The sequence below is a fragment of the Calypte anna genome, chromosome 3 (assembly GCF_003957555.1).
Source record: "Calypte anna isolate BGI_N300 chromosome 3, bCalAnn1_v1.p, whole genome shotgun sequence".
Classification (NCBI taxonomy): Eukaryota; Metazoa; Chordata; class Aves; order Apodiformes; family Trochilidae; genus Calypte; species Calypte anna.
The window spans coordinates 26086074-26113694 of NC_044246.1; the positions used below are offsets into that span (position 1 = coordinate 26086074).

The window sequence follows — 27621 nt, forward strand, 5'->3', positions numbered from 1 at the left end:
TGAAGGGCAAGTGAAGATGCTTTACTGCTTTAAGGCACAAGAGATTGTTTAACAGTGTTAGGAATACGACTGGCATAATAGTCATAATTTCTCAAAGTGGCAAGGACTCCAGCTGAATTCATGTGTTTCACTTCCTTGTTATACTGGAGTGAATTTCCATGGATATCAGTTATCTTTCCTGCAAAAGAAAAAAAATATTCCAGCAAACAGGAGTTGGAGAGAAATAATCTTTTACTAGTACAAGTGATATTAGACAAGGGGTAAGTGTCTTTGTGTATACATGCCTTTTGATCCCAGTTTAAGTGCAACACTAATTTATTGACTTAAATAACTACTGGTTTTGTTTTCTTTCAGCAATACTTAAAATACCTTGTGTTTCAGGAAAACATCTCTTTCTTACAGATTGATGTAAATGCTTCCAGACTAGTTTTTACACTGGCCATTGAGAAGAAGGAAAGAAAAATCCTCAGTTCAAGTAAAGGCCACAGAAAATCTATGCAACAAACTATAGCATAATATAGAAATACTTCAGGTGGTTTTAAATGAGTTTATAGAAATTACTTAGCAAAAGCAACGTAGATCATTATGTAAGCTAATTTAACTGAGTTACCTACATAACAAGGAGGCTAAAAACAGCACTGTGCTGTCCCAGATTGGTTTTTGTGTCTGAGCTAACCTGTTTAAAATTATCCCAGTTAACAAACTAGATACTGCAGAAGAGTTAAATCATGTGATTCTGAAGCCTATTATCCTTGCTTGACAGAATTTAAAAGACCAAACCCAACAATTTTAGCATCAGATAATATATATCCATCATAATAATAATACTTCTATTTAAATTCCCATCAGTGAGACTACATAACTTTTCTAATCCCTTACCCCTTGAAAGGTGAAGTGGCTTATGTTAGATGAAGAGCACTCATTTTACTGAATGACATGAATTACTCAAATTTTGCACAGTTGAAGAACAACTGTATGTTTTGGCCTATCTTTGTTGTTTTAAAAAAGTGAATATCCACATATTATATAATACATTACTACTAATAAACTGCTATATCCAGTTAGTAGGACAACGTGATTTTACTGTGACATAATAGCCAACAGAAAAAAAGCACCACTTGTTACAAAAATACTAAAATTAATAGGAAGAAATTTTTTACTGTGAAAGGGTCATAAAAACACGAGGGTGAGCTACAGACCTGGGGAAGTGTGGTTAGAGAGCTGTAAGTTGGAAAGGGACCTGGGGGTATTGGTTGACACTCGACTCAATATGAGTCAGCAGTGTGTGCAGGTGGCCAAGGAGGCCAGTGGCATCCTGGCTTCTGTTAGGAACACTGTGGCCAGCAGGAACAGGTAGGTGATCACCCCTCTGTACTCAGCTCTGGTGAGGCCACACCTTGAGTACTGTGTTCAGTCCTGGGCCCCTCACTGCAAGAGGGACACCGAAGTGCTGGAGAGTGTCCAGAGAAGGGCAACAAAGCTCATGAAGGGCCTGGAGCACAAGTCCTGTGAGGAGCAGCTGAGGGAGCTGGGGGTGTTCAGTCTGGAGATGGGGATGTGAGAGGAGACCTTAGAGCTCTGCAACTGCCTCAAGGGAAGTTGGAGAGGAGGGAAACAGCCTCTGCTCCTTAGTGGGTTGTGATAGGACCAGAGGGAATGGGTGGAAGCTGTGCCAGGGGAGGTTTGAGATGGATGTTAGGAAACATTTTTCCCCTGAGAGGGATGTCAGGCCTGCCTGGGGCAGAGGTGGAGTCACCATCCCTGGAGGTATTTAAAAGGTGTTTGGACCTGGTCCCTAAGGACATGGTTTATTGGTTGGCTTATGGTGTGGGTCAAAGGTTGGTCTGGATGATCTTGGAGATCTCTTCCAACCTAAAACATTCTGTGATTCACTGTGAAGTGGTGAGGCACTAGAATAGGTTGCCTAGGGAAGCTGTGGATGCCCCATCCCTTGAAGTGTTCAGAGCCAGCTTGGATGGGGCTTTGAGAAATCTGGTCTAGTGGGAAGTGGCCCTGCCCCTGTCAAGGGGCTTGGAACTAGATGATCTTTAAGGTTCCTTGCAACCCAAGTCATTCTATGATTCTATGATACTCTTACAAAAATTTTGGAATTTGGCTGTTTTGATGATTTGACAGTTACTGACTATTTTAGTCTAGAGCAAAACAGGTCATACCATGATTTCCAGATAACAATTTGCTACCGCCTTGGAGTTACTGTTTGTTTCAAAGGGCTCAAAGCTCTTAGTGAATTATGACAATTTAAAAAGACAAACATATTGTCATTTTTTTTCCAAAGACATGTCTTGAAATTTTTTCTGTGCAAAGTATAAATAACTTCAAATTCATACATTATCATTGATCTTGTAGCTTTGAATGCTATTAACTTACCTCCCACAGCATGTAGGATAGCTTCAGGTGCACAGGTATCCCATTTCTTGCACCCAGGACTGGCAAATACATAAGCAGATGCCTTGCCTTCTATAAGTTGAATGATCTGTTATGAACAGAGAGTAGCAATCATTTCAAAGCACCTAGGCATTGAGAAAAGGGTAAAAATAACACCAGGAAACAGGAATCAGATCAGTTTATTCTATGTGCTTATGGTAAGAAAAGGAGAACCAGTTATTTCCTTTACATTATTACAATAAATTATGTTAAGATTTACAAAGCTATATAGCATTACTATTCTGTATGATCTTGTGATCTACTTGTGATTGTTATAACTACAGCCTACAGGATGCTTTTAGTTTCAGAAATAAAAATTCCCATCTTATGCAAATACAGAAAAAATAAAGTGGAAACTATTTCCATGTTGTCTTGGTACCATTTTGGGACTTTCACATGCCAGAGAAAAGGGACTGGAGGGTCTGTTTTTGACAACTATGGCAAAACTCAGCTTTCAAAACTGCAGCAAATTAATCTTCCCTGTATACAGAGGAGGTTTGCAAATACCCCTATGCGCTTCACCTATTTTTACTCCTTGGTATGTGCTGCTAGATAGTTGAGACAAAATCCATATTAACAGGAGGAAATTACTAATAACTAGAATTAAATTGTATTCATGTTTAGCCATTCTAGTCTTACAATTTTTTTATTTTCTCCCCTAGAAATGGAATATTGGAGAAGAGGGACCTCAGACATGACCAGACACTCTTACAAATACACCTCTATCATTATTCTGACTCTGCCTCATAGCAGTCTGAATACTCGGAAGTGAAGAAGAGGGAAGAAGTCCCATGTATATTCATGCAAATAAGCAAATTATTTCTTTAAAAAATATTTTTCTTTTTCTAAAGGTAATAAAGTTTCTTGGTCCAAACAAAACAAAACGATTTGGAGTTTTCATACCTTGTTTCCTGCCCCTCCAACTCTGATGACACTGTCAGGGTTCAGGGCACTGATGCAGTCATTTACCAGGGTGCTGCTGTGAGAACGGGTGGTAATGATGATGTGTTTCCCACCAGGTACTTCTCTCAGTTGAAATCCAAAGGCACCTAAGCCCAGGACTCCCCATATTGTCCTGCCCAACACAGCACCAGCTCCTGCCTACAAAAAAAAATACACAGGTCCAGGTGATGGTCAGTCATAATGATCAGCATTTAAAGCACAAATGAAGAGCAGTACCTAGAGAAATCTTTGCTTACTAGGGAGTATAATATTGATACTGGGATATCCATTTAAAAGTGACACTTAAAAAGAACTACTCTAGAGACCCTAATGTCTCTCTTCCCTTCTAGGTCAATTAAATAATTTCCTGTTTGCTTATCTGTGACATTATGGTGATGCATTATATCCAGGCTCTAACAACTGACCAATTAATACTCGTATATTTCTCTACTCAAGGCACAATCTTAAAATACATCCATGGTAACTGTATATGCTTTGTCATAGATGTAGCATATACAGCTTACAAAAACAATTGACAATATGCATTACATTAGATCAAGAACTTTTTCTTTAGATTGTAGTAAGGTTAATTAATCAGACTGCATCCCGAGCTTTTTGATACCTCACAGATAATACTGAAATAATCTCCAAACATTTATGAATGCCTGTAGATTGGCTATGCTGGACTTCAACCTCAAACCTGGCCTGATAGATAGACTCTTCCCTAGCTGTCAGTGACAGGCACACTTGGCTTTTAGGGCTGCAGATTTATGGCAGCTACCACACATCATCTGCATCTATGGCATAGATTTACTATAGAATTTCTAGCAAAGACACCAATCTACACTTGTTTTACAACATGTACTTTATACGTACTGTAGTGATACAGACAGTACATAAGTAACTTACACTGAATGAGTGTATTATGCAAACCTCAGGATTCAGCATGGCTGTTAGTAGGTCCCTGAAAGTCAGTTCCAGGAAACTAATGTTCAAAATTGTATATATTTTTTAAAAATTATAATATAAAATATGCAATATTTTAATATAATATTAACATGTTGTATATTTGATAAATATATAAAAATATAAACATGGCCGACCTTGTATTACAACATCAACTCCATTACACACTGCTTTTCAGTTGAAAGTGTGCTAACTAAAAATTAATCTGAAGTGACAGTTAGAAATCACCTAATGCTTTGAAACAAGTTAATGCATTTAATACCTCATAGTTGTAATATGGCTGGTTAATAACTCCTGCTATTGCTTTTCCTTCATAAGCAATTCCAATAAGAACCGTTACGTGGTCAAGCAGACCTGTACATAAATAATATGAATATAGTTAAGCTTGAGAAAGTATATATATTAAAAAATTAAACTTAAATAAAACACAAATTCATATGTAGGGTGGTATCTTAAAAATGTAAATACTAATCAGGATTTTCAGGTGCCATAGGTTGGCTTACATGATGTTTTAGATACCTTGCCTTGAGGTCTGCAGAAAAAGTGCCCCAGAATTCTCATAATAGAACTACAATATGATTAACACATGAGAAAGAAGTTTAAAGATACAATAAATATCAGTATGTGATGACATTCTTCTATAACTGTCATGTAAATTCTGGCCTAAAGATTTTGCATTAAAAAGCAGCAGAAGGCTAAAGTGAGGTTTCAGCATATTGTTTTTGGGGAGTTTTCTTTTTTGCTTAAATTTTAGAGTCTACATCTATGGACACAAGTTAGGCTTTGCTGAAACAGTTTTATATAATCATAGAAGATTTTGAGTTGGAAGGGACCTTAAAGGTCATTTAGTTCCAGCTCCCCTTGCATGAGCAGGGACAGCTCCTACTAGACCAGGTTGATGAAAGCCCCATCCAGCCTGGTCTTTAAAACTTCCAGGGATAAATCATCCACAGTTTCCCTGGGCAAACTCCTAGTGTCTCAGCACTCTCACAGTAAAGAATGTCTTCCTAATGTCTAGCCTAAATCTGCTCTCTTACATTTTAAAGCCATTATCCCTTGTCCTATCAGTAGATGCCCTTGCAAAAGTCCCTCCCCAGCTTTTGTGTAGGCCCCCTCCTGGTACTGGAAGGTGCTATAAGGTCTGCCCAGAGCCCTCTCATCTCCAGGCTGAACAACCCCAACTCTCTCAGCCTTCCATTACCCGAAGGGGGGTATAAGAAAGCTGGAGAGAGACTTTTTACAAGGGCATTTAGCAACAGGATGAGGGGCTTCCTCCCATAACTGAAAAAATCAGTGGAAGATGCTGTTTCATTTTGAAATACAACAGTGGCATTTGGTTTATTTGAAGAGGAGGATGTGAATATATTTGTGCATATTCCTGGTGCAAATAGATTATTTAGTTCCTTAAATCAAAGTATTTATGAAATCATAAGTTTGACTGAAAACTTAAGATAACCTGCCAGCAATCAAAGGCACCTGTTTGTTCCCTCAAAAGTTAAAAACTGGTAGGCACTCAGTAGCCCATCAGGAATATTCAGTATTAGTTAGAATGAAATGGAATGATTAAAAAAACACCATAGAACTCAAAAGGTAAAGAGACGGCATCAGCTTTATGAAGCAATATTGTATGTAACTTTTGTCATTAAACTATCTACCTGTACATGCTAATTCATTACACTGCTATAATTTTTTTTTTAATTGGCAGAATTAAAGAGACACCAACCTTCAGTGTACTCCTTGGTTCCATCCAAGGGATCAACCCATATTACAAGCTTTAGAAAAAAAAAAACAACAAAAACAAATCAAGTAAATTACCATGCAAATTATGTATTTTAATTTAGTGCCTCTATTTCATTATTGCAGTAAGGAAAAAAGGTATTAAATTTTTTTACATTATGATATGACTAAAACCTACAATAGTATTTTACTAAAAAAAAGGTTAAGAACTGACTGGAATGTCTCTGCAAATATCTTAAAAGAAAAATGACATTACTTTCTTATGTCCAAAGTAGACTCCTTCTAAATAAATCTGAATCACAAGTTGCAAGAAACAGATTTCCACTTCCCATTATTGCATATAGGGGTATGCAGCATTTCCAGCTCAGGAAGTGTGATTCTCATTCCTATGTTTTGGTTCTCAAACCAAGAAGAAAATTTGGCAACACTGAAGTAATCTTTTTTTCTTACTACATTCTTAGCTAAAATCAAAATGTAACATAGATCCACTATAAAATATGAAGACATATCATATTACCTCTTCCTCTTTAATTCCTGTGTACTGAGAAGGACAAGTTTTCTTCAGTATTTCTTCACAGTGACCATCTTCAATTAATTCCTCAGTTACCTCATCAGCAGTCACTTCCTAACAAAAAGATTCTCAAAATTATTAGAACAAGATGTAGGACTAACCTGACTTTGCCTGAGAACTGTGCATTTGCACCTTAGTCAACAAAGCTAATGAAAGGGAAAGATGAAATGGGATGGAAATACTTTTTTCTTTTAACACATTACTTCCTAAAACCTGTCAAGGGAAATTCTACTGGAAGTTACAGCAAGTTAAATTGTTAGTATGAAAGAAATCAGTTACTTAAAATGAGTTACTTACTTCTTCTCCTATGATTGTCACCATGGGAAACTTCCGTGCCAGGGAAGCACAAATGCTCATTTGTGCCAGCCGGTCAGCTTTGGTCTGCAAGTCATTGGCTCCAGTCTGAAAGGAATTTGTGTTATTTCAAAACAACAATGACAAACAGGACAATGCTCCATATGTCACCCTGAATATCTGCTTTGTAATAAAAAAAAGACTGATTTGATACAGAATCACAGAATGTTTATCTTGGAAGAGACCTCCAAGATCATCCAGTCCAACCTTTGACCAGCACTGTAAGATAACTACTAAACCATGTCCTTAGGGACCAGGTCCAAACCTTTTAAATACCTCCAGGGATGCTGACTCCACCACTGCCCCAGGCAGGCCATTCCAATGCCTGACAACCCTCTCAGGGAAAAAACGTTTCCTAACATCCATCTTAAACCTCCCCTGGCGCAGCTTCCATCCATTCCCTCTGGTCCTATCACAGTCCACTAAGGACATTAACCTACTAAGAGATAGAACTTCAGAGAAGTAGGCTAAAAACTGGAAGAAGCACTTTTCCTGTAAACCCCTAAGCTGAGACTGGTATGATATGAGAATATTTACATGTTGTGTTCTTCTCATACACTGGTGCAATTGTTCTGTATGTATTTGTGGAAAAAATAGACTATGTACAGAATAAATTAATACAATTATGAACCCGGTTAGAGTATAAGAAGAGGGAAAAGAAAAAAATTAAGATGTTAACAGGAAAAAATCAATATTTTAAGCCTCACTGGAGAGCCACGGCAAATTAGGAAAGAGGAGAAATACAAGGAATGCAGTAATAAAAAGTAACAATGTTCAAATTAATCTAGCTTGTTTTAAAAAAAATAATAAAGGAAACAACTATGATGTATAAATTTCTAAATAGTGAGTGGTGCCTTATTTTAGCAGAGAAAGACCAAAGAGGGCCAGAAGTTAACTGGTGATAGTTAACTGGACAGTCACAACCATACTTTTTCCTGGAAAAATACTGGAGAGGAAACTTCTGGTATCTCAAAATGACACAAAAGCCTTCCCATAAGACACCATGTAGCCAAACATAAATTGCCAGATGGATTTAAATCACAAATATAGTGGAAGTAGGTAATTTATTAATGCTTTCTCTTAATTTAATGCTTAATCTTCATGTATCCATGGATGGAGGAGCCCTTTAGGTCCGTAGACAGAATCCCAGTTAGCACAGGAATGAAGTCAGTCAGTTCATCCAAGGATCTGCATCTTAGTTGAATCAAAGATCTTGTCTGCATGTATCTCATTTGGTGACAACATGAAAATTCTTTTATGGGAATTTATTTCTCTTACATAAACTAGTTATAAGAATAGAATAATCCATTTAGTATCATCTTATGGGTTAATTTTTGCATGCCCAAACCCAAGTCTTTCCCTTACCCAAATGACTGTTTTCATGAAACTTGGTATTTTTTTTTTAATTTCCCCTCTTGTCCCCATAATAAATTTGGTTGAATTTTGGGATTCAGTTTAGACTTGGTAAGATTGAATTATTGCAAAGAATGTCCTTTGTTCCAAGACAATAACCTAACAAACCAATATAAAGTGGTTCTTTATAGTTAGTTCAGTCATCAATAAAGTCAGAATAGCTCAACAAAATGTCTACCTACCAATTAGAAAAAAAAAATGCTACAAAGAGAAGCAATTTAAATGGAGAGAAGTTAGAGCTCACTGGAGGAAAGAAAACTGGGCATCAGGAGAGGAAAGAGAATAGCTAGCTAAAAATCCAACTGTCCTTGAACTATTTTTCCCAATCTAGATAAATGGATGGGAAGTCAATGTTTAGAGGATTGTGGAACACTGTCTTCTAGATTTTCTAAAACTTTAAATTAGGCCAGTTGGACTCTGTCTTCATGTTTGCTGACTGTAGAAAAAGAATGAATTATAAGAATCAGAACTTTGTGTTCCTGTGCATCTCTTTCCTCAGACTGCAAAGCAGAGAAACATACAGGTTCTCTCTTGCTTTCTTCCTCTTTCTTCACCAGGCACCTTTGACTAGAAGCTTGCAGGAATTCTGAGATGAGTCCCTCAAACATGAACCTCTTCTGTTGGTCACTGCTTTCAGTTTAATTTTGTGTCTCTGTAGTATTCATTTAAAAACAAAAAAAAAAGTGTAGCCAGTCTCATATAGAACAAATACCACTTGTTACTTTTGATCATTTTTGTCATACTGTACTTACAATTATTTACTTAATGGGTTACAGAGCTTAAAATATGTTCATTTCCTGCTTTTATTATATTACAAAATGATCAAGCAATGCATTTCTGACTTACTGGGAAACAGTATTAACACACCTGCATTATTTTGAAGTGAAACTGAATCAAACAAATAAAAGCCAACATTTACTTTTAGTTAAAATTACCTTAACCTTGCTGGACTCTTGAAATATGCTTAATGAAACTTGTTTATGCATTTAAAATTAACTGGGTAATCAAAATACATTCAGTGCTTCCTTTGTACCTCTGGATGCAAGTATTTTACAGCTTTCTTGTAGTGAAGCTCCATTAGTTTTTCCACAGGCCGAAAAGCAGGTTATGTGGCAGAGTATATTCTACTCACATGTCTCTGAGAATCCTGCTGTGTACCTAAGTACTTTTGAAAACATTTTTTTTTACTTTTCTTCCCACACACCTGATTTTTAATTGCTTAGAAATAAGGTGAATAAGAAAAACTTGTAAATGTTTTCATAGCAGTGAGTATAACTGACCAAGTGGAGAAAAAAAAATCTTGCATCTTCTCTCTGAACCAACAGTAAAAGTCACATAGGATGAGTCTTTCCTTCACAACTGGCTGAAGGTGCTTGCTATCAGAAATATGTAAATGCCAGCAGTTACTTCAATTTAGTGACCAAAAATAATATAGATACTTCTTCTCCCAAGTGAATAATGATAGGACTAGACTAAAGGGACTGAAGCTGCACCAGGGGAAGTTTAGATATTAGGAAGAATTTCTTTATGGAAAGTGTAGTCAGGCTGAAACAGGATGCCCAGGGAGACAGTGGAGTCACTGTCCCTGAAGATATTAAAAAAAGGTGTAGATGTGGTAGTTCAGGGCATGCTCTAGTGGGCATGGCTTTTTTTTTCAGGGTTGATGGGTAGACTTGGTGATCTTAGAGGTCTTTTCCAACTGTGAGGATTCTGTGATAATACTGTGTCTTCAAAAGTTAATTCTATTCTACTACTGTAGTCAAAACAAAGATCCTGGCTCAGCAGTGCATCTTACTAACTTACAGAAAATTAAGATTTTCATGCAAATAACTGTAATTTCATTTCTGCTTTCTCTTTAGAATTAAATTTGAAGCTCTGATTATTATTTTTTTAAAACTACGAATTACAATAAAATCTGAGTGTCTTTTTTGTTTTAAGAAAGTAAACTGATTCATCCTAAAATTTGTCAAGGCCACTGTACTTTCAGATGTACTGTACAGATGTTAGGACATAAGTATGGAAATTAATGGGAAAAATACATTACTATGAATTCTGAAACACTATCCAAAGCTTTTGTTTTGTGAGAGGAATCAGGATAAAATTATGCTATGTTTCTTTTAAGTGCCTGAGCATTCTTCAGAAAAACTGGTCCAAAGACATTTCTGCAGTGTTCATTTAATCTTTCAGTTAGTAATATTTCTTGTATCAGAGAGCTGAGGACTGCACTTCCTTCCCCAGTTTCTGAGCTTCAAAAATATCACTTTGACCTGTATCTAACTGAGCAGAGAGAAGTTAAATTAAAATTTAAATAAAAATACCTTCTCCACTATCCCCAGGTCTCCTGCAGCCATTACGTTTCTAACAATTGTTGCAGCTTTTTCTGCAGCAGAATAGGCAGCGGCTACCACTCGCATAAGTAGAGCTGGAGAAGCCATACTGGATGCTGAAAAGAAATAAAAAGCAAACTTGTACAATTCTCTCTTCAAAAGAAGCCAAGAGAGTATCATCATCCTGACTGGGTGGTCTGTAACAGACTCCCACCAGGATATCAGCCTTGTTGGCCTTCCCCCTGATTCTGATCCACAGGCACTCAACCTTATTGTTACTGACTTCAACTTCTACAGAGTCAAGAGACTCTCTAACATATGGAGCCACTCTACCTCTCCTACCCTGCCTGTCCCTTCTGAAGAGCCTGTAGCCACCCATGGCAGCACTCCGGTCATGGGAGTCATCCCACCATGTTTCTGTGATAGCGACTACATCATAGCTTTCCTGCTGCACGATGGCTTCCAGCTCCTCCTGTTTGTTGCCCATGCTGCGTGCATTGGTGTACATGCACTTCATGCTGATTTGGCTCTTAACTTGGGCTGTCCACCCTTGGGCTCCTTTCTGGAGAGCCCGGTTTCGACCCCATCCCCCTTCAAACCTAGTTTAAAGCCCTCCTTATCAGCCCTGCCAACTTATAGGCTATAGTCCTTTTGCCTTTGCTAGATAGATGAAGCCCATCTGGTTTGAAGAGACCAGGTTTGATAAAATTTGGCCCACGCTCAAAAAACCCAAAGTTCTGCCGGTGGCACCAATCCCTTAGACACCTATTGATATGATAGGTTTTCCTACTCCTCTCCTCATTCACCTCTGCTATTGCAGGAATTGAGACGAACACCACCTGTGCTCCTGACCCATCAACTAAATGACCCAGTGCCTTGAAGTTCTTTTTAATTGTCTTAGTACTTCTTCTATTAATGTCATCACTACCAGCCTGGACTACCAACAGTGGATAAAAATCAGAGGGCTGAATTAGCTGGGGGACTCTCCTACTAATATCCCTCACCCAGGCTTCAGGAAGGCAGCAGACCTCCCTGCAGGATGGGTCCAGTCGACAAATAGGGCCCTCAGTTCCTCTCAGAAGGGAGTCACCAACTACAACTAATCTTCTTTTCTTCTTTGTAGCTGTACTTGTAACCCATCTGGTAGACGGGGGGCAAACAGGAGACCTTCCAGACATATCTTCCTCTTGTCTGTCCTCTGGCTGATTCTCTGAGTCCAGGGCCTCATATCTGTTCTCTAAGGGAATCTGAGGAGATGGTGGAGGTTGGGAAGGGATTCTTTTGCCTCTCCGATGAGGGACCTCTTTCCCTTCCCTCCCATCCACCTGGTTTGCTCCAACTGCCTGATGGCAGGAGGGGCAGGGCTTAACCGTCTCCTTCTGGACTTCTTTTGGGTTAGAAAGGGTGTGACTCCACCAGTCAATTTCCCTTTCACTGTTCCTAATACTTCTTAGTCTCTCTACCTCCTCCTTGGGCTCTGCCACCAGGCACAGCAAGTCATTCACCTGCTTGCATCGCTCAGACCCAACTCACACTGTCCTCTGGTGCCAACACAAGGCTCAGACACTCTACACAGACAGAGGCCTGAACAGCTACTTCTCTCCTCCTGTCCCTCTTCAGGGCTTCCGTCTGTGTGGAAACACCCTGCATCTTAAAAGCACCAGGTTTTGCTTTTCTGGAAACCACTGCTTCTTCAAGAGACCTAGGAGGTGGCTGAGCCCCTCCGGCTTGCATTGCCTGTGCGAACTGCCTCACTAATTGCCGTGCCACGTTCCTGTTTGCTTGATCCTGTTCGCCACCCTGCAGGTTGCTGGCGCTACGCTAAGCCCTTAAATCCCTCTTAGCCTTGCTGGGTGCCGCCCCCTTATCAGACAATTGGCCTCACCTGAAACCAGCAGCAGAAGGCGGAGCACCTCTCCGCAGCCCTTTACAGCCCTCTCGGTGATGCTGCATGCTGCCCTCTTAATGAGCCGATTAGCCTCACCTGAGACCACCATCAGACGGTAGGGCAGCCCTCCCCAGCCCTCTCAGCACTTCTATGTGCTGCCCCCTTAATGAGCCGATTGGCCACACCTGAGACCACCAGCAGAAGAGGGGGCAGCCCTCCCCAGCCCTTGACAGCCCTCTCGGCGCTTCTGGGTGCCGACCCTTATCAGGGATTGGCCACACCTGAGACCACCAGCAGAAGAAGGGGAAGCTCCCCGCAGCCCTTTACAGCCCTCTTGGCGCTGCTGGGTGCCGTGCTCTTAATGAGCCGATTGGCCACACCCAAGACCACCAGCAGAAAAAGAGGCAGCTCTCCACAGCCCTTTACAGTCCTCTCAGCGCTGCTAGGTGGCGCCCCCTTATCTTTCAGTTGGCCTTACCTGAGAGCACCAGCATAAGGCGATGAAGCTCTCCGCAGCCCTTTACAGTCCTCTCGAAACTGCTGAGTGCTGCCCCCTTATCAGCTGATTGGCCTTACCTGAGACCACCAGCAGAAGAAGAGGCAGCCCTACACAGCCCTTTATAGCCCTCTCGGTGCTGCTGGGTGGCGCACTCTTAATGAGGCAATGGGCCACACCTGAGACCACCAGCAGAAGAGGCAGCTCTCCCCAGCCCTTTACAGCCCTCTTGGCGCTGCTAGGTGGCGTCCCCTTATCTTGCAGTTGGCCTCGCCATAGACCACCAGCAGAAGGCGGGGAAGCTCTCCGCAGCCCTTTATAGTCCTCTCGGTACTGCTAGGCGGCGCCCCCTTAACAGAAGATTGGCCTCACCTGAGATGAACAGCAGGCGGGGAAGCTCTCTGCAGCCCTTTCCAGTCCTCTCGGCACTGCTGACTGCCGCCCCCTTATAAGCTGATTGGCCTCACCTGAGACCACCAGCAGAAGAAGGGGAAGCTCACCGCAGCCCTTTCCAGCCCTCTCGGTGCTGCTCTGTGCTGCCCTCTTAATGAGCTGATTGGCCACACCTGAGACCACCAGCAGAAGAAGGGGAAGCTCTCCACAGCACTTTACAGCCCTCTCGGCGCTGCTGGGTGCCGCCCACTTATCAGCTGATTGGCCTCACCTGAGAACACCAGCAGACAGCAGGGCAGCTCTCCCCAGCCCTTTATAGCCCGCTCGGTGATGCTGGGTGCTCCTCTCTTAATGAGCCAATTGGCCACACCTGAGACCACCAGCAGAAGAAGGGGCAGCCCTCAGCAGCCCTTTATAGCCCTCTCAGTGCTGCTGCATGCTGCCTCCCTATCAGCCGACTGGCCTCACCTCAGACCAACAGCAGACGGTAGGGCAGCCCTCCCCAGCCCTCTCGGCACTTCTATGTGCTGCCCCCTTAATAAGCCGAATGGCCACACCTGAGACCACCAGCAGAAGAAGGAGCAGCCCTCCCCAGCCCTTGACAGCCCTCTCGGTGCTGCTGGGTGCCACCCCCTTATCACTCAATTGGCTTCACCTGAGACCACCAACAGAAGAAGGGGAAGCTCTCCGCAGCCCTTTACAGTCCTCTCGAAACTGCTGAGTGCTGCCCCCTTATCAGCCGATTGGCCTCACCTGAGACCACCAGCAGGCAGCGGGGCAGCTCTCCACAACCCTTTACAGCCCTCTCGGTGCTGCTCTGTGCTGCCCTCTTAATGAGCTGACTGGCCACACCTGAGACCACCAGCAGAAGAAGGGGAAGCTCTCTGCAGCCCTTTATAGCTCTCTTGGCGCTGCTGAGTGCTGCCCCCTTATCAGCTGATTGGCCTCACCTGAGACCACCAGAAGAAGAAGGGGCAGCCCTCCGCAGCATTTTGTAGCCCTCTCAGTGTTGCTGGGTGCCACGCTCTTAATGAGCTAACTGGCCACACCTGAGACGACCAGCAGAAGAAGGGGAAGCTCTCTGCAGCCCTTTATAGCCCTCTTACTGCTGCTGGGTGCCGCTCCCTTATCAACCGATTGGCCCCAACTGAGACCACCAGCAGAAGAAGGGGCAGCCCTCCGCAGCCTTTTGTAGCCCTCTCGGTGTTGCTGGGTGCCATGCTCTTAATGAGGTGATTGGCCTCACCTGAGACCACCAGCAGAAGAAGGGGAAGCTCTCCGCAGCCCTTTATAGACCTCTTGCAGCTGCTGGGTACCGCCCCTTTATCAGACGATTGGTCCCAAATCAGACGACCATCAGAAGAAGGGAAGCTCTCCGCAGCCCTTTATAGTCCTCTCGGTACTGCTAGGCGGCGCCCCCTTAACAGAAGATTGGCCTCACCTGAGATTAACAGCAGGCGGGGAAGCTCTCTGCAGCCCTTTCCAGTCCTCTCGGCACTGCTGAGTGCCGCCCCCTTATAAGCTGATTGGCCTCACCTGAGACCACCAGCAGAAGAAGGGGAAGCTCTCCACAGCCCTTTACAGCCCTCTCGGTGCTGCTCTGTGCTGCCCTCTTAATGAGCTGATTGGCCACACCTGAGACCACCAGCAGAAGAAGGGGAAGCTCTCCGCAGCCCTTTACAGCCCTCTCAGCGCTGCTTCGTGATGCCCTGTTATCAGCCGATTGGCCTCACCTGAGACCACCAGCAGACAGCAGGGCAGCTCTCCCCAGCCCTTTATAGCCCGCTCGGTGATGCTGGGTGCTCCTCTCTTAATGAGCCAATTGGCCACACCTGAGACCACCAGCAGAAGAAGGGGCAGCCCTCAGCAACCCTTTATAGCCCTCTCAGTGCTGCTGCATGCTGCCTCCCTATCAGCCGACTGGCCTCACCTGAGACCACTAGCAGACGGTAGGGCAGCCCTCCCCAGCCCTCTCGGCACTTCTATGTGCTACCCCTTAATGAGCCGAATGGCCACACCTGAGACCACCAGCAGAAGAAGGAGCAGCCCTCCCCAGCCCTTGACAGCCCTCTCGGCACCGCGCTCTTAATGAGCCAATTGGCCAAACCCGAGACCACCAGTGGAAGAAGAGGCAGCTCTCCACAGCCCTTTACAGTCCTCTCAGCGCTGGTAGGTGGCGCCCCCTTATCTTTCAGTTGGCCTCACCTGAGAGCACCAGCAGAAGGCGAGGAAGCTCTCCGCAGCCCTTTACAGTCCTCTCGACACTGCTAAGTGCTGCCCCCTTATCAGCCGATTGGCCTCACCTGAGACCACCAGCAGGAGGCGGGGCAGCTCTCCACAACCCTTTACAGCCCTCTCGGTGCTGCTCTGTGCTGCCCTCTTAATGAGCCGATTGGCCAGACCTGAGACCACCAGCAGAAGAAGGGGAAGCTCTCTGCAGCCCTTTATAGCTCTCTTGGTGCTGCTGAGTGCTGCCCCCTTATCAGCTGACTGGCCTCACCTGAGACCACCAGCAGAAGAAGAGACAGCCCTACACAGCCCTTTATAGCCCTCTCAGTGCTGCTGGGTGGCGCACTCTTAATGAGCCAATGGGCCACACCTGAGACCACCAGCAGAGAAGGCAGCTCTCCCCAGCCCTTTACAGCCCTCTTGGCGCTGCTAGGTGGTGTCCCCTTATCTTGCAGTTGGCCTCGCCATAGACCACCAGCAGAAGGCGGGGAAGCTCTGCGCAGCCCTTTACAGTCCTCTCGGTGCTGCTGAGTGCCGCCCCCTAATCAGTTGATTGGCCTCACCTGAGATCACAAGTAGAAGGCAGTACAGCCCTCCGCAGCCCTTTATAGACCTCTTGCTCCTTCTGCGTGCCACGCTCTTAATGAGCCCACTGGCCTCACCTGAGACCACCAGCAGAAGGCGGGGCAGCTCTCCGCAGCCCTTTATAGCCCTGGCGGTGCTGCTGGGTGCTGCCTTCTTAATGAGCCGATTGGCCACACCTGAGACCGCCAACAAAAGGCAGGGCAGCTCTCTGCAGCGCTTTACAGTCATCTCAGCACTGCTGAGTGCTGCCCCCTTATCAGCTGAATGGCCTCACTTGAGACCACCAGCAGAAGGCAGGGCAGCTCACCGCAGCCCTTTATAGCCCTGTCGCTGCCGCTGGGTGCCGCCCCCTTATCAGCCGATTGGCCTCACCAGAGACTACCACTAGAAGAAGGGGAAGCCCTACCCAGCCGTTGACAGCCCTCTCGGCACTGCTGGGTGCTGATCCCTTACCAGGGAATTGGCCTCACCTGAGACCACCAGCAGAAGAAGGGGAAGCTCTCCAGAGCCCTTTACAGCCCTCTCGGCGCTGCTGGGTGCCACGCTCTTAATGAGCTGATTGCCCACACCTGAGACCACCAGCAGAAGGGGAAGCTCTCTGCAGCCCTTTATAGCCCTCTTGGCGCTGCTGTGTGCCGCTCCCTTATCAGCCAATTGGCCCCAACTGAGACCACCAGCAGAAGAAGGGGCAGCCATCCGCAGCCTTTTGTAGCCCTCTCAGTGTTGCTGGGTGCCATGCTCTTAATGAGGTGATTGGCCTCACCTGAGACCACCAGCAGAAGAAAGGAAAGCTCTCCACAGCCCTTTATATCACTCTCAGTGCTGCTGGGTGACACGCTCTTAATGAGCCGACTGGCCTCACCTGAGACCACCAGCAGAAGGCAGGGCATCCCTCCACAGCCCTTTACAGCCCTCTTGGCGCTGCTGGCTTTTGCCCTGTTATCAGCCAATTGGCAACACCTAAGACCACCAGCAGAAGGCAGGGCAGCCCTTTGCAGTCCTTTATAGCTCTCTCAGCACTGCGGAGTGCCACCCCCTTATCAGCTGATTGGCCTCACGTGAGACCACAAGCAGAAGGTAGGGCAGCCCTCCACAGCCCTTTTTAGCCCTCTCGGCACTGCTGGGTGCCGCCCCCATATCAGCCACTTGGCCTCACTTGAGACCACCAGCAGAAGAAGGGGAAGCTCTACGCAGCCCTTTACAGCCCTCTCGGCGCTGCTGCATGCCGCCCCCTTAATGAGCCAATTGGCCATACCTCAGACCACCAGCAGAAGGCGGGGAAGCTCTCTGCAGCCCTTCACAGCCCTCTCAGCACTGCTAGGTGGCGCCCCCCTATCAGACGATTGGCCTCACCTGAGACGACCAACAGAAGAAGAGGAAGCTCTCCGCAGCCCTTTGCAGCCCTCTCGGTGCTGCTAGGTGGCGCCCCCTTTTCAGAAGATTGGCCTCACCTGAGACCACCAGCAGAAGGGTCAGCCCTCCACTGCGCTTTACAGTCCTCTCGGCACTGCTCAGTGCCACCCCCCTTATCAGCAGATTAGCCTCACTTGAGACTACCAGCATAAGGCGGGGAAGCTCACTGCAGCCCTTTACAGCCCTCTCGGTGCTGCTGTGTCCTGCCCCGTTATCATCAGATTGGCCTCACCTGAGACCACCAGCAGAAGAAGGGGAAGCTCACCGCAGCCCTTTACAGCCCTCTCGGTGCTGCTCTGTGCTGCCCTCTTAATGAGCTGATTGGCCACACCTGAGACCACCAGCAGCAGAAGGGGAAGCTCTCCACAGCACTTTACAGCCCTCTGAGCGCTGCTGGGTGCCGCCCACATATCAGCTGATTGGCCTCACCTGAGACAACCAGCAGACAGCAGGGCAGCTCTCCCCAGCCCTTTATAGCCCGCTCGGTGATGCTGGGTGCTCCTCTCTTAATGAGCCAATTGGCCACACCTGAGACCACCAGCAGAAGAAGGGGCAGCCCTCAGCAGCCCTTTATAGCCCTCTCAGTGCTGCTGCATGCTGCCTCCCTATCAGCCGACTGGCCTCACCTCAGACCAACAGCAGACGGTAGGGCAGCCCTCCCCAGCCCTCTCAGCACTTCTGTGTGCTGCCCCCTTAATGAGCCGATTGGCCACACCTGAGACCACCAGCAGAAGAAGGAGCAGCCCTCCCCAGCCCTTGACAGCCCTCTCGGCACCGCGCTCTTAATGAGCCGATTGGCCACACCCGAGATCACCAGCAGAAGAAGAGGCAGCTCTCCACAGCCCTTTACAGTCCTCTCAGCGCTGGTAGGTGGCGCCCCCTTATCTTGCAGTTGGCTTCGCCATAGACCACCAGCAGAAGGCGGGGAAGCTCTCCGCAGCCCTTTACAGTCCTCTCGACGCTGCTGAGTGCTGCCCCCTTATCAGCCGATCGGCCTCACCTGAGACCACCAGCAGGAGGCGGGGCAGCTCTCCACAACCCTTTACAGCCCTCTCGGTGCTGCTCTGTGCTTATCTCTTAAAGAGCTGATTGGCCACACCTGAGACCACCAGCAGAAGAAGGGGAAGCTCTCCGCAGCCCTTTATAGCTCTCTTGGTGCTGCTGAGTGCTGCCCCCTTATCAGCTGATTGGCCTCACCTGAGACCACCAGCAGAAGAAGAGGCAGCCCTATACAGCCCTTTATAGCCCTCTTGGTGCTGCTGGGTGACGCACTCTTAATGAGGCAATGGGCCACACCTGAGACCACCAGCAGAAGAGGCAGCTCTCCCCAGCCCTTTACAGCCCTCCTGGTGCTGCTAGGTGGCGCCCCCTTATCTTGCAGTTGGCCTCGCCATAGACCACCAGCAGAAGGCGGGGAAGCTCTGCGCAGCCCTTTACAGCCCTCTCAGTGCTGCTGGGTGCTGCCTTCTTAATGAGCTGATTGGCCACACCTGAGACCGGCAACAAAAGGCAGGGCAGCTCTCTGCAGCGCTTTACAGTCATCTCAGCGCTGCTGAGTGCTGCCCCCTTATCAGCTGAATGGCCTCACTTGAGACCACCAGCAGAAGGCAGGGCAGCTCACCGCAGCCCTTTATAGCCCTGAAGGTGCTGCTGGGTGCCGCCCCCTTATCAGCCGATTGGCCTCACCAGAGACTACCACTAGAAGAAGGGGAAGCCCTACCCAGCCGTTGACAGCCCTCTCAGCACTGCTGGGTGCTGATCCCTTACCAGGGAATTGGCCTCACCTGAAACCACCAGCAGAAGAAGAGGAAGCTCTCCACAGCCCTTTACAGCCCTCTCGGCGCTGCTGTGTCCTGCCCCCTTAATGAGCAGATTGGCACACCTGAGACCACCAGCAGAAGAAAGGAAAGCTCTCCACAGCCCTTTATATCACTCTCGGTGCTGCTGGGTGCCACGCTCTTAATGAGCCGACTGGCCTCACCTGAGACCACCAGCAGAAGGCAGGGCATCCCTCCGCAGCCCTTTACAGCCCTCTTGGCGCTGCTGGCTTCCGCCCTGTTATCTGCCGATTGGCCTCACCTGAGATGACCAGCAGGAGGCGGGGCAGCTCTCCACAACCATTTACAGCCCTCTCAGCGCTGCTTCCTGATGCCCCCTCATCAGCCAATTGGCCACACCTGAGACCACCAGCATGAGGCAGGGCAGCCCTTTGCAGTCCTTTATATCTCTCTCAGCACTGCGGAGTGCCACCCCCTTATCAGCTGATTGGCCTCACGTGAGACCACAAGCAGAAGGTAGGGCAGCCCTCCACAGCCCTTTTTAGCCCTCTCAGGACTGCTGGGTGCTGCCCCCATATCAGCCACTTGGCCTCACCAGAGACCACCAGCAGAAGAAGGGGAAGCTCTCCGCAGCCCTTTACAGCCCTCTCAGCGCTGCTGCATGCCGCCCTCTTAATGAGCCGATTGGCCATACCTCAGACCACCAGCAGAAGGCAGGGAAGCTCTCCGCAGCCCTTTGCAGCTCTCCCGGTGCTGCTAGGTGGCGCCCCCTTTTCAGAAGATTGGCCTCACCTGAGACCACCAGCAGAAGGTGGGGCAGCCCTCCGCAGCCTTTTGTAGCCCTCTCCGTGTTGCTGTGTGCCATGCTCTTAATGAGCCGGTTGGCCTTACCTGACACCACCAGCAGAAGAAGGGGAAGCTCTCCGCAGCCCTTTATAGACCTCTTGCTGCTGCTGGGTACCGCCCCTTTATCAGACGATTGGTCCCAAATCAGACGACCATCAGAAGAAGGGAAGCTCTCCGCAGCCCTTTATAGTCCTCTCGGTACTGCTAGGCGGCACCCCCTTAACAGAAGATTGGCCTCACCTGAGATGAGCAGCATGCGGGGAAGCTCTCTGCAGCCCTTTCCAGTCCTCTTGGTACTGCTGAGTGCCGCCCCCTTATTAGCCGATTGGCCTCACCTGAGACCACCAGCAGAAGGGGCAGCTCTCCACAGCCCTTTACAGCCCTCTCGATACTGCTGTGTCCTGCCCCCTTAATGAGCAGATTGGCCACACCTGAGACCACCAGCATGAGGCAGGGCAGCCCTTTGCAGTCCTTTATAGCTCTCTCAGCACTGCAGAGTGCCGCCCCCTTATCAGCTGATTGGCCTCATGTGAGACCACAAGAAGAAGGTTGGGCAGCCCTCCACAGCCCTTTTTAGCCCTCTCGGCACTGCTAGGTGCTGCCCCCATATCAGCCACTTGGCCTCACTTGAGACCACAAGCAGAAGAAGGGGAAGCTCTCCCCAGCCCTTTACAGCCCTCTCGGCGCTGCTGCATGCCGCCCCCTTAATGAGCCGATTGGCCATACCTGAGACCACCAGCAGAAGAAGGGGCAGCCCTCAGCAGCCCTTTACAGCCCTCTCAGTGCTGCTGCATGCTGCCTCCCTATCAGCCGACTGGCCTCACCTCAGACCACCAGCAGACGGTAGGGCAGCCCTCCCCAGCCCTCTCGGCACTTCTATGTGCTGCCCCCTTAATGAGCCGATTGGCCACACCTGAGACCACCACCAGCAGAAGGGGCAGCCCTCCCCAGCCCTTGACAGCCCTCTCGGCGCTTCTGGGTGCCGACCCTTATCAGGGAATTGGCCACACCTGAGACCACCAGCAGAAGAAGGGGAAGCTCCCCGCAGCCCTTTATAGCTCTCTTGGCGCTGCTGAGTGCTGCCCCCTTATCAGCTGATTGGCCTCACCTGAGACCACCAGCAGAAGAAGAGGCAGCCCTACACAGCCCTTTACAGCCCTCCTGGCGCTGCTAGGTGGCGCGCCCTTATCTTGCAGTTGGCCTTGCCATAGACCACAAGCAGAAGGCGGGGAAGCTCTGCGCAGCCCTTTACAGTCCTCTCAGTGCTGCTGAGTGCTGCCCCCTAATCAGTTGATTGGCCTCACCTGAGATCACAAGCAGAAGGCAGTACAGCCCTCCGCAGCCCTTTATAGACCTCTTGCTCCTTCTGCATGCCACGCTCTTAATGAGCCCACTGGCCTCAACTGAGACCACCAGCAGAAGGCAGGGCAGCTCACCGCAGCCCTTTATAGCCCTGGCGGTGCTGCTGGGTGCTGCCTTCCTAATGAGCTGATTGGCCTCACCAGAGACTACCACTAGAAGAAGGGGAAGCCCTACCCAGCCGTTGACAGCCCTCTCAGCACTGCTGGGTGCTGATCCCTTACCAGGGAATTGGCCTCACCTGAAACCACCAGCAGAAGAAGGGGAAGCTCTCCACAGCCCTTTACAGCCCTCTCGATGCTGCTGTGTCCTGCCCCCTTAATGAGCAGATTGGCCACACCTGAGACCACCAGCAGAAGAAAGGAAAGCTCTCCACAGCCCTTTATATCACTCTCGGTGCTGCTGGGTGCCACGCTCTTAATGAGCCGACTGGCCTCACCTGAGACCACCAGCAGAAGGCAGGGCAGCCCTTTGCAGTCCTTTATAGCTCTCTCAGCACTGCAGAGTGCCGCCCCCTTATCAGCTGATTGGCATCACATGAGACCACAAGCAGAAGGTAGGGCAGCCCCCCACAGCCCTTTTTAGCCCTCTCGGCACTGCTGGTTGCTGCCCCCATATCAGCCACTTGGCCTCACCAGAGACCACCAGCAGAAGAAGGGGAAGCTCTCTGCAGCCCTTTACAGCCCTCCCGGCGCTGCTAAATGGCGTCCCCTTATCGTGCAGTTGGCCTCACCATAAACCACCAGCAGAAGGCGGGGCAGCCCTCTACAGACCTTTATAGCCCTCTCGGTGCTCCTGGGTGCTGCCCCCTTATCAGATGATTGGCCTCACCTGAGACCACCAGCAGAAGAAGGGGCAGCACGCAGCAGCCCTTTACAACCCTCTCTGTGCTGCTGTGTGCTGCCCTCTTAATGAGCTGATTGGCCACACCTAAGATGACCAACAAGAGGCGGGGCAGCTCTGTGCAGCGCTTTATAGTCCTCTCGGCACTGCTGGGTGCCGCCCCCTATTTAGCCGGCTGGCCTCACCTGAGACCACCAGTAGAAAGCAGGGCAGCCCTTCACAGACCTTTACAGTCCTCTCGGTGCTGCTGAGTGCTGCCCCTTTATCAGCCGATTGGCCTCACCTCAGACCACCAGCAGAAGGCTGGGCAGCTCTCCGCAGCCCTTTACAGCCCTCTCGGTGGTGCTGGGTGCTGCCTTCTTAATGAGCTGATTGGCCACACCTGAGACTGCCAGCAGAAGAAGGGGCAGCCCTCCCCAGTCCTTTACAGCCCTCTTGGCACTGCTGAGTGCTGCCCCCTTATCAGCTGATTGGCCTCAACTGAGACCACCAGCAGAAGAAGGGGAAGCTATCCACAGCCCTTATAGCTCTCTGGGCACTGCTGGGTGCCGCCCCCTTATCAGCCGATTCGCTTCACCTGAGACTATCAGCAGAAGGTGGGGCAGCCCTGCGCAGCCCTTTGTAGCCCTCTGTGCCAATGGTGTTGCCCCCTTATCAGCTGATTTGTCTCACCTGAGATCAGGTTACACAATTTTTTTCATCCAAGGTGGCCTTGAACCCTTCCAAGTAAGGGGCATCAACAACCTCCCTCTGTAACCTATTCTAATGCTCATCTTAAAGATTTTTTTTCCAAATATCTAAATCTACCCTCTTTCATTTTAAAACCATTACTCTTTGTTCTTTTGCTACCCTTTCTTGTGAAAAGCCTCTTCCCAGCTTTCCTGTAGGCCTCCCTCATGGACTGGAATGCTGCTATAAGGTCTCCCCATAACCTTCTCTTCCTCAGGCTGAGTAGCCCCAACTCTCTCAGCCTGTCTTTATAGCAGAGCTGCTCCAGCCCTCTGATCATCTCTGTGGACCTTTTCTGGACCCTCTCCAACAATCTGTATCTTTCTTTGTTTCTTTCCTGTGCTGGGGGCTCCAAAGCTGTGTACAGCATTCCAGGTGCAGTCTCACAAGAGCAGAGCAGAGGGGCAGCATCACCTCCCTCTCCCTGCTTGCTGGACTTCTTTTGATGCAGCTCAGGATGCAGGTGGCTTTCTGGGCTGTGAGCACACACTGGTGGCTCATGTTGAGCTTTTGATCTACTGCCTCCCACAAGTCCTTTTTTCTCAGGAATGCTCTCTGTCCACTATCCCCACAGCCTGGATTTGTGCCTGGGGTTGCACTGACCCAGGTGCAGGACCTTTCACTTGGTCTTGCTGAACTTCATGAGGCTGGCATGGGTCCACCCCTCCAGCCTGTCCAGGTCCCTCTGGATGGCATCGCTTCTCTCTACACAGCTTGGTGTCATCAGCAAACTTGCTGAGGATACACTCTACCCCACTGTTCATGTCTCCAACAAAGATGTTAAACAGCACTGGTCCCAGTACTGACCCCTGAGGAGCACCACTTGTCACTCGCCTCCACCTGGACACTGAACCATTGACTACAACTCTCTGGGAGCAGCCACCTTACAAATTACTTATTCACTGAACAGTCTATCTGTCAAGTCCATGTCTTTTCAGATTGGAGATCAGGATGTCATGGGGAACAGTGCCAAATGCCTTGTACAAACTCAGGTAGATGATGTCAGTTGCTCTGCCACTATCCACCACCTCTGTAGGTTAGGTGTGATGTGCCCTTAGTGAAGCCACGTTGGCTTTCACTGATCACTTCCTTGTATTCATTGTGTCTTGGATAAGCATATGTGCTATTTGGCCATAAATTTCTCTTCTTTTGTAACTTTTTGATCTCAAATTAACTAGTTCATAAGTTAGGGCACTTTCCTTGTGATTAGGGCAATGTATAATGCACATTTCCACAGTACATTCAAGAATATATTACTCTTTCTTTGACTGTTATAAAACTGTACAGTATATAAAGATTGTGCAGTAACCGTCGCTGAATTAAGTTTGTGTATTACTTTCAAAACATACCTTGTCCTCCAAACACCATCAAGACCTTTCTCCTAGACTAGCAACCAAACTGTGGAATGATCTCAACTTGATAAATCTGTTTCTTTTGATACCTAAAATAAAGAAGCTCTCCAGTTCTTGTTACACATTTTAACTTTGAAATATTTAAATATTATTGGATGGCTGCAGTTAGTTACTCAAAATAAGTATGGAGGATTTGTTGCTGTTGCTACCTCTGTGTTTTTTCCAAACATACATTTTTCCAAATTTATAATTTCATATGATGAAAGGAGAAAATGGGGTATCACACATAGCATGCCTTTAAATGTGTGTGACTTCTTCCTCTGAACTCCTCAAGACCAAGATACTAGAGTTCTCTATTTCTTTACAATAAACTTTCACTCACATTTTGTAAAATACACACTTTTCATTCTCCATAACCTAAAGAAACAGCACCCACCCAGCAGAAACATGCTGGTGTTCCAGCCTGTTCCACTCTCTGGGATTCACTGCAGTTCACCTACAGATTTGCAGTAGGAAAGTAGCACCATGGTGCAAATTTTTTCCAAAAAGCCTGTTCCTGATAGCCTTGCCACCAGTGTTCCCAGCAGTACCCTGCCTGCAGTGCAGTTCAGAGCAGCCAGTGTTACTGTGCCCAGCTCTTTCAATGCATTTGGCTGGCCACTGCATAACCTGACATAGGTGGCCATAGATCACAGAATTGTTATGGTTGGAAAAGGCCCTTAGGATCAAATCTAACTATTATCCCAGCACTGCCAAGTGCCACAAAGTCATGTCCCTAAGCATCATATCTACACATCTTGTAAATACCTCCTGGGATGGTGATTCTACCACTTCCCTGGGCAGCCTGTTTCAGCACCTCACAGCCCTTCCAGTACAGACATTTTCTGTATGTCTATGAACAAATATATGGACATACCAAATCTAAACCTCCCGTGGCACAACTTGACACCATTTCCTCTTGTTCTATCGCTTGTCCCTTGGGAGCAGAGGCTGACACCCAGCTCACCACTGCCTCCTTTCCAGTAGATGTACAGAGCAGCAAGGTCTCCCCTCAGCCTCATTTTCTCCAGGCTAAACAACCCCCGCTCCCTCAGCTACTCTTCAGATGACTTATTGCTGCAGACCCTTAATGTAAACACTTTGAAAATATGAAATATGTCTCTCGAGGAACAACAGAGGAAAAAAAAGCGGAGAACAGCACCCAATGGTGGATCCTACACCCCCTCCTCCAGCCAGAGACCAGGGCCGGCGGACAGTGATAAAACTTAATTGCTCTCTTCGTTTCCTTTTTCTTTCCTTTTCTTAACAACTCTCTCCTCAGAGTGACTAATTTAGGTAAAATCTCTCCTCTTGTAAACTTGGTTTTTTCTTTTTAAGGTGGTGTTACTGTCTCCTTTCCCTGAAATAAATCTTTGTCATTTGCTTAAATCATAAAGCCTGTTATTTTTGTAAATTCATGTGATGTCTATGAGCAGTGGCTGATTTTTCCTCTCAATCAAAGTATAAAATCATAGCTCGGATCGTAACATCCTTAATTGGCGTCACGGACAGGATATTTGAGGAAAGATCAGAGCCTGCTCTAAGTCCGGCACCTGAATTGCAAAACGAACTCCAACCCTTCCCCAGCTTCCTTGCCCTTCTCTGGCCATGCTCCAGCACCTGCGTCCTTCTCGCAGCCAAGGGCTCAGAACTGAGGGGAGCTGGCGGGGCGGCCTCCCCACAGCCGGGCTCAGGTGACTCCGCTCCCCCTGGCAAAGCTCACTCACCAGCACCCGCCTGGCTCTCCCCTTGATGTCCCCGCTGTCCCCTCCCCTCCTCCGCTCACCCAGGTTCTCCCTGCCCCTCACCGTTCAGCAGCAACGTGGGAAGCCACCCGACCCGGCCACCAGCCCTTTCTCTCGATCTTCTTGCCCGAAGATGGGGTAACCCCACGTTCCAAGCCACACGTGTCAGCCGCTCCCCACGGGCAGACCCGCCCCTGTGGCCTCTGCGCCGGCCCTTGTAGGAGGAACTCGCCCCGACCGCCTCAGGGCCGCTCCACCGCCTTTACAAAATAAATTCGAAACGCCTCAAATCCTACCCCAGGGCTCTGGGGAAAGCCGAAGGATTCCACACACACACCCCCTCCCTCAACCCCCCCTACTCCCCAGTCTTCTGCCCGGCCTGCCGACCGGGGAGAAAACGCGTTGCTGCGTGTCACGTCCCTTCCCGCGACCCGTCGCCACCGCGCCGCTTTCCGTAGCGAACCCGGAAGTGTCTCCGCAACGCGCCTCAGGGAGCCCGTCAGGATGTTTGGGGTCTGGCGGGCGCCGCCGCTGTCCCGGGCCGGGGCCAGGGCTCGGGTTCGGCTGCAGGCCCGAGCGGGGGCCTCCGCCTGGGGCTGGGTGCGCTCCGCCGCTTCGGAGGCTAATAGCCAGCAGCCCTCGGCAGAGAGGCAGCAGGACTCGCAGTACCGGGACACAGTGCTGCTGCCGCGCAGCCGGTTCCCCGCGCAGCTACCGGGGCGGCTGCAGCCCGAGACAGAACTGGAGACGCAGCAGGTAGCGGCGGGGCCCGGGGCTGGCCGCGGCGGGGCTGGAGGGTGCGCGCCCTGAGAAGGGAGCGGCGAGGCTTGGCCCGGCGACCGAGTCCCCTCCTCGGGCAGAGAGTTGGGGTTTGGTTACGGGCCCGCCTTTTGCCGCCGTCATGAATAGTCTCGAGTTTGTTGTAATTTTGTGATGGAGAAACAGTAACAGCCCTCCCGATAGCGGAGAGCCAGAACTGTAGCCTTAGGCTCAGTAGAATGCCTCTCTCGGGCTTTTTAATACTCTTAAACTACTGATGTCTTGTGTTACAGAGTTAGAATTCTAACTTAACTCTGTATTTATTTATTTGCTTTGATTATTTGTTTTACCATCTAAACAAAATGCAGATTCTTTTGGAAGTGCCAAGGCCTGTGATGATTTAGGTGTTTCC

The 27621-nt window shown here is 48.3% G+C and overlaps 2 protein-coding genes across 5 annotated transcripts in view; one reads left to right on the plus strand and one right to left on the minus strand.

The window, feature by feature from the left end:
• On the minus strand, nt 1–27029 carry BPNT1 (3'(2'), 5'-bisphosphate nucleotidase 1). 4 transcript variants are annotated; one of them, XM_030447788.1, is made up of 9 exons: nt 26914–27029; nt 10747–10871; nt 6959–7063; nt 6608–6715; nt 6077–6125; nt 4616–4707; nt 3349–3546; nt 2389–2494; nt 1–178 (listed from the first exon to the last, which is right to left on the minus strand). In XM_030447788.1, the coding sequence occupies exons 2-9, from the start codon at nt 10861–10863 to the stop codon at nt 30–32; spliced, it is 924 nt and encodes a 307-aa protein (XP_030303648.1). In that variant the 5' UTR covers nt 10864–10871; nt 26914–27029; the 3' UTR covers nt 1–29. The 4 variants fall into 4 exon arrangements, with proteins under 4 accessions (XP_030303648.1, XP_030303645.1, XP_030303646.1 ...); XM_030447785.1 differs by having other exon boundaries at nt 26514–27029; XM_030447786.1 differs by having other exon boundaries at nt 26492–27029.
• IARS2 (isoleucyl-tRNA synthetase 2, mitochondrial) overlaps nt 26952–27621 on the plus strand; it is a 28969-nt gene continuing 28299 nt past the window's right edge. The window contains exon 1 of the mRNA XM_030447784.1: nt 26952–27206. Coding sequence (XP_030303644.1) covers nt 26955–27206 — 252 coding nt within the window. The 5' untranslated portion in view covers nt 26952–26954. The remainder of the gene's footprint in view (nt 27207–27621) is intronic.

What these genes read in the sequence shown, in the direction of transcription:
- BPNT1 (XM_030447788.1), bottom strand. Translation starts at nt 10,863, where the DNA reads ATGGCTTCTCCAGCTCTACTTATGCGAGTGGTAGCCGCTGCCTATTCT. An exon ending in CAGGAATTAAAGAGGAAGAG is followed by an intron (nt 6,126 to 6,607) that starts GTAATATGATAT and finishes TTTTTTCTAAAG; the next exon opens with CTTGTAATATGGGTTGATCC. An exon ending in AGCCATATTACAACTATGAG is followed by an intron (nt 3,547 to 4,615) that starts GTATTAAATGCA and finishes TTTTTTTTGTAG; the next exon opens with GCAGGAGCTGGTGCTGTGTT.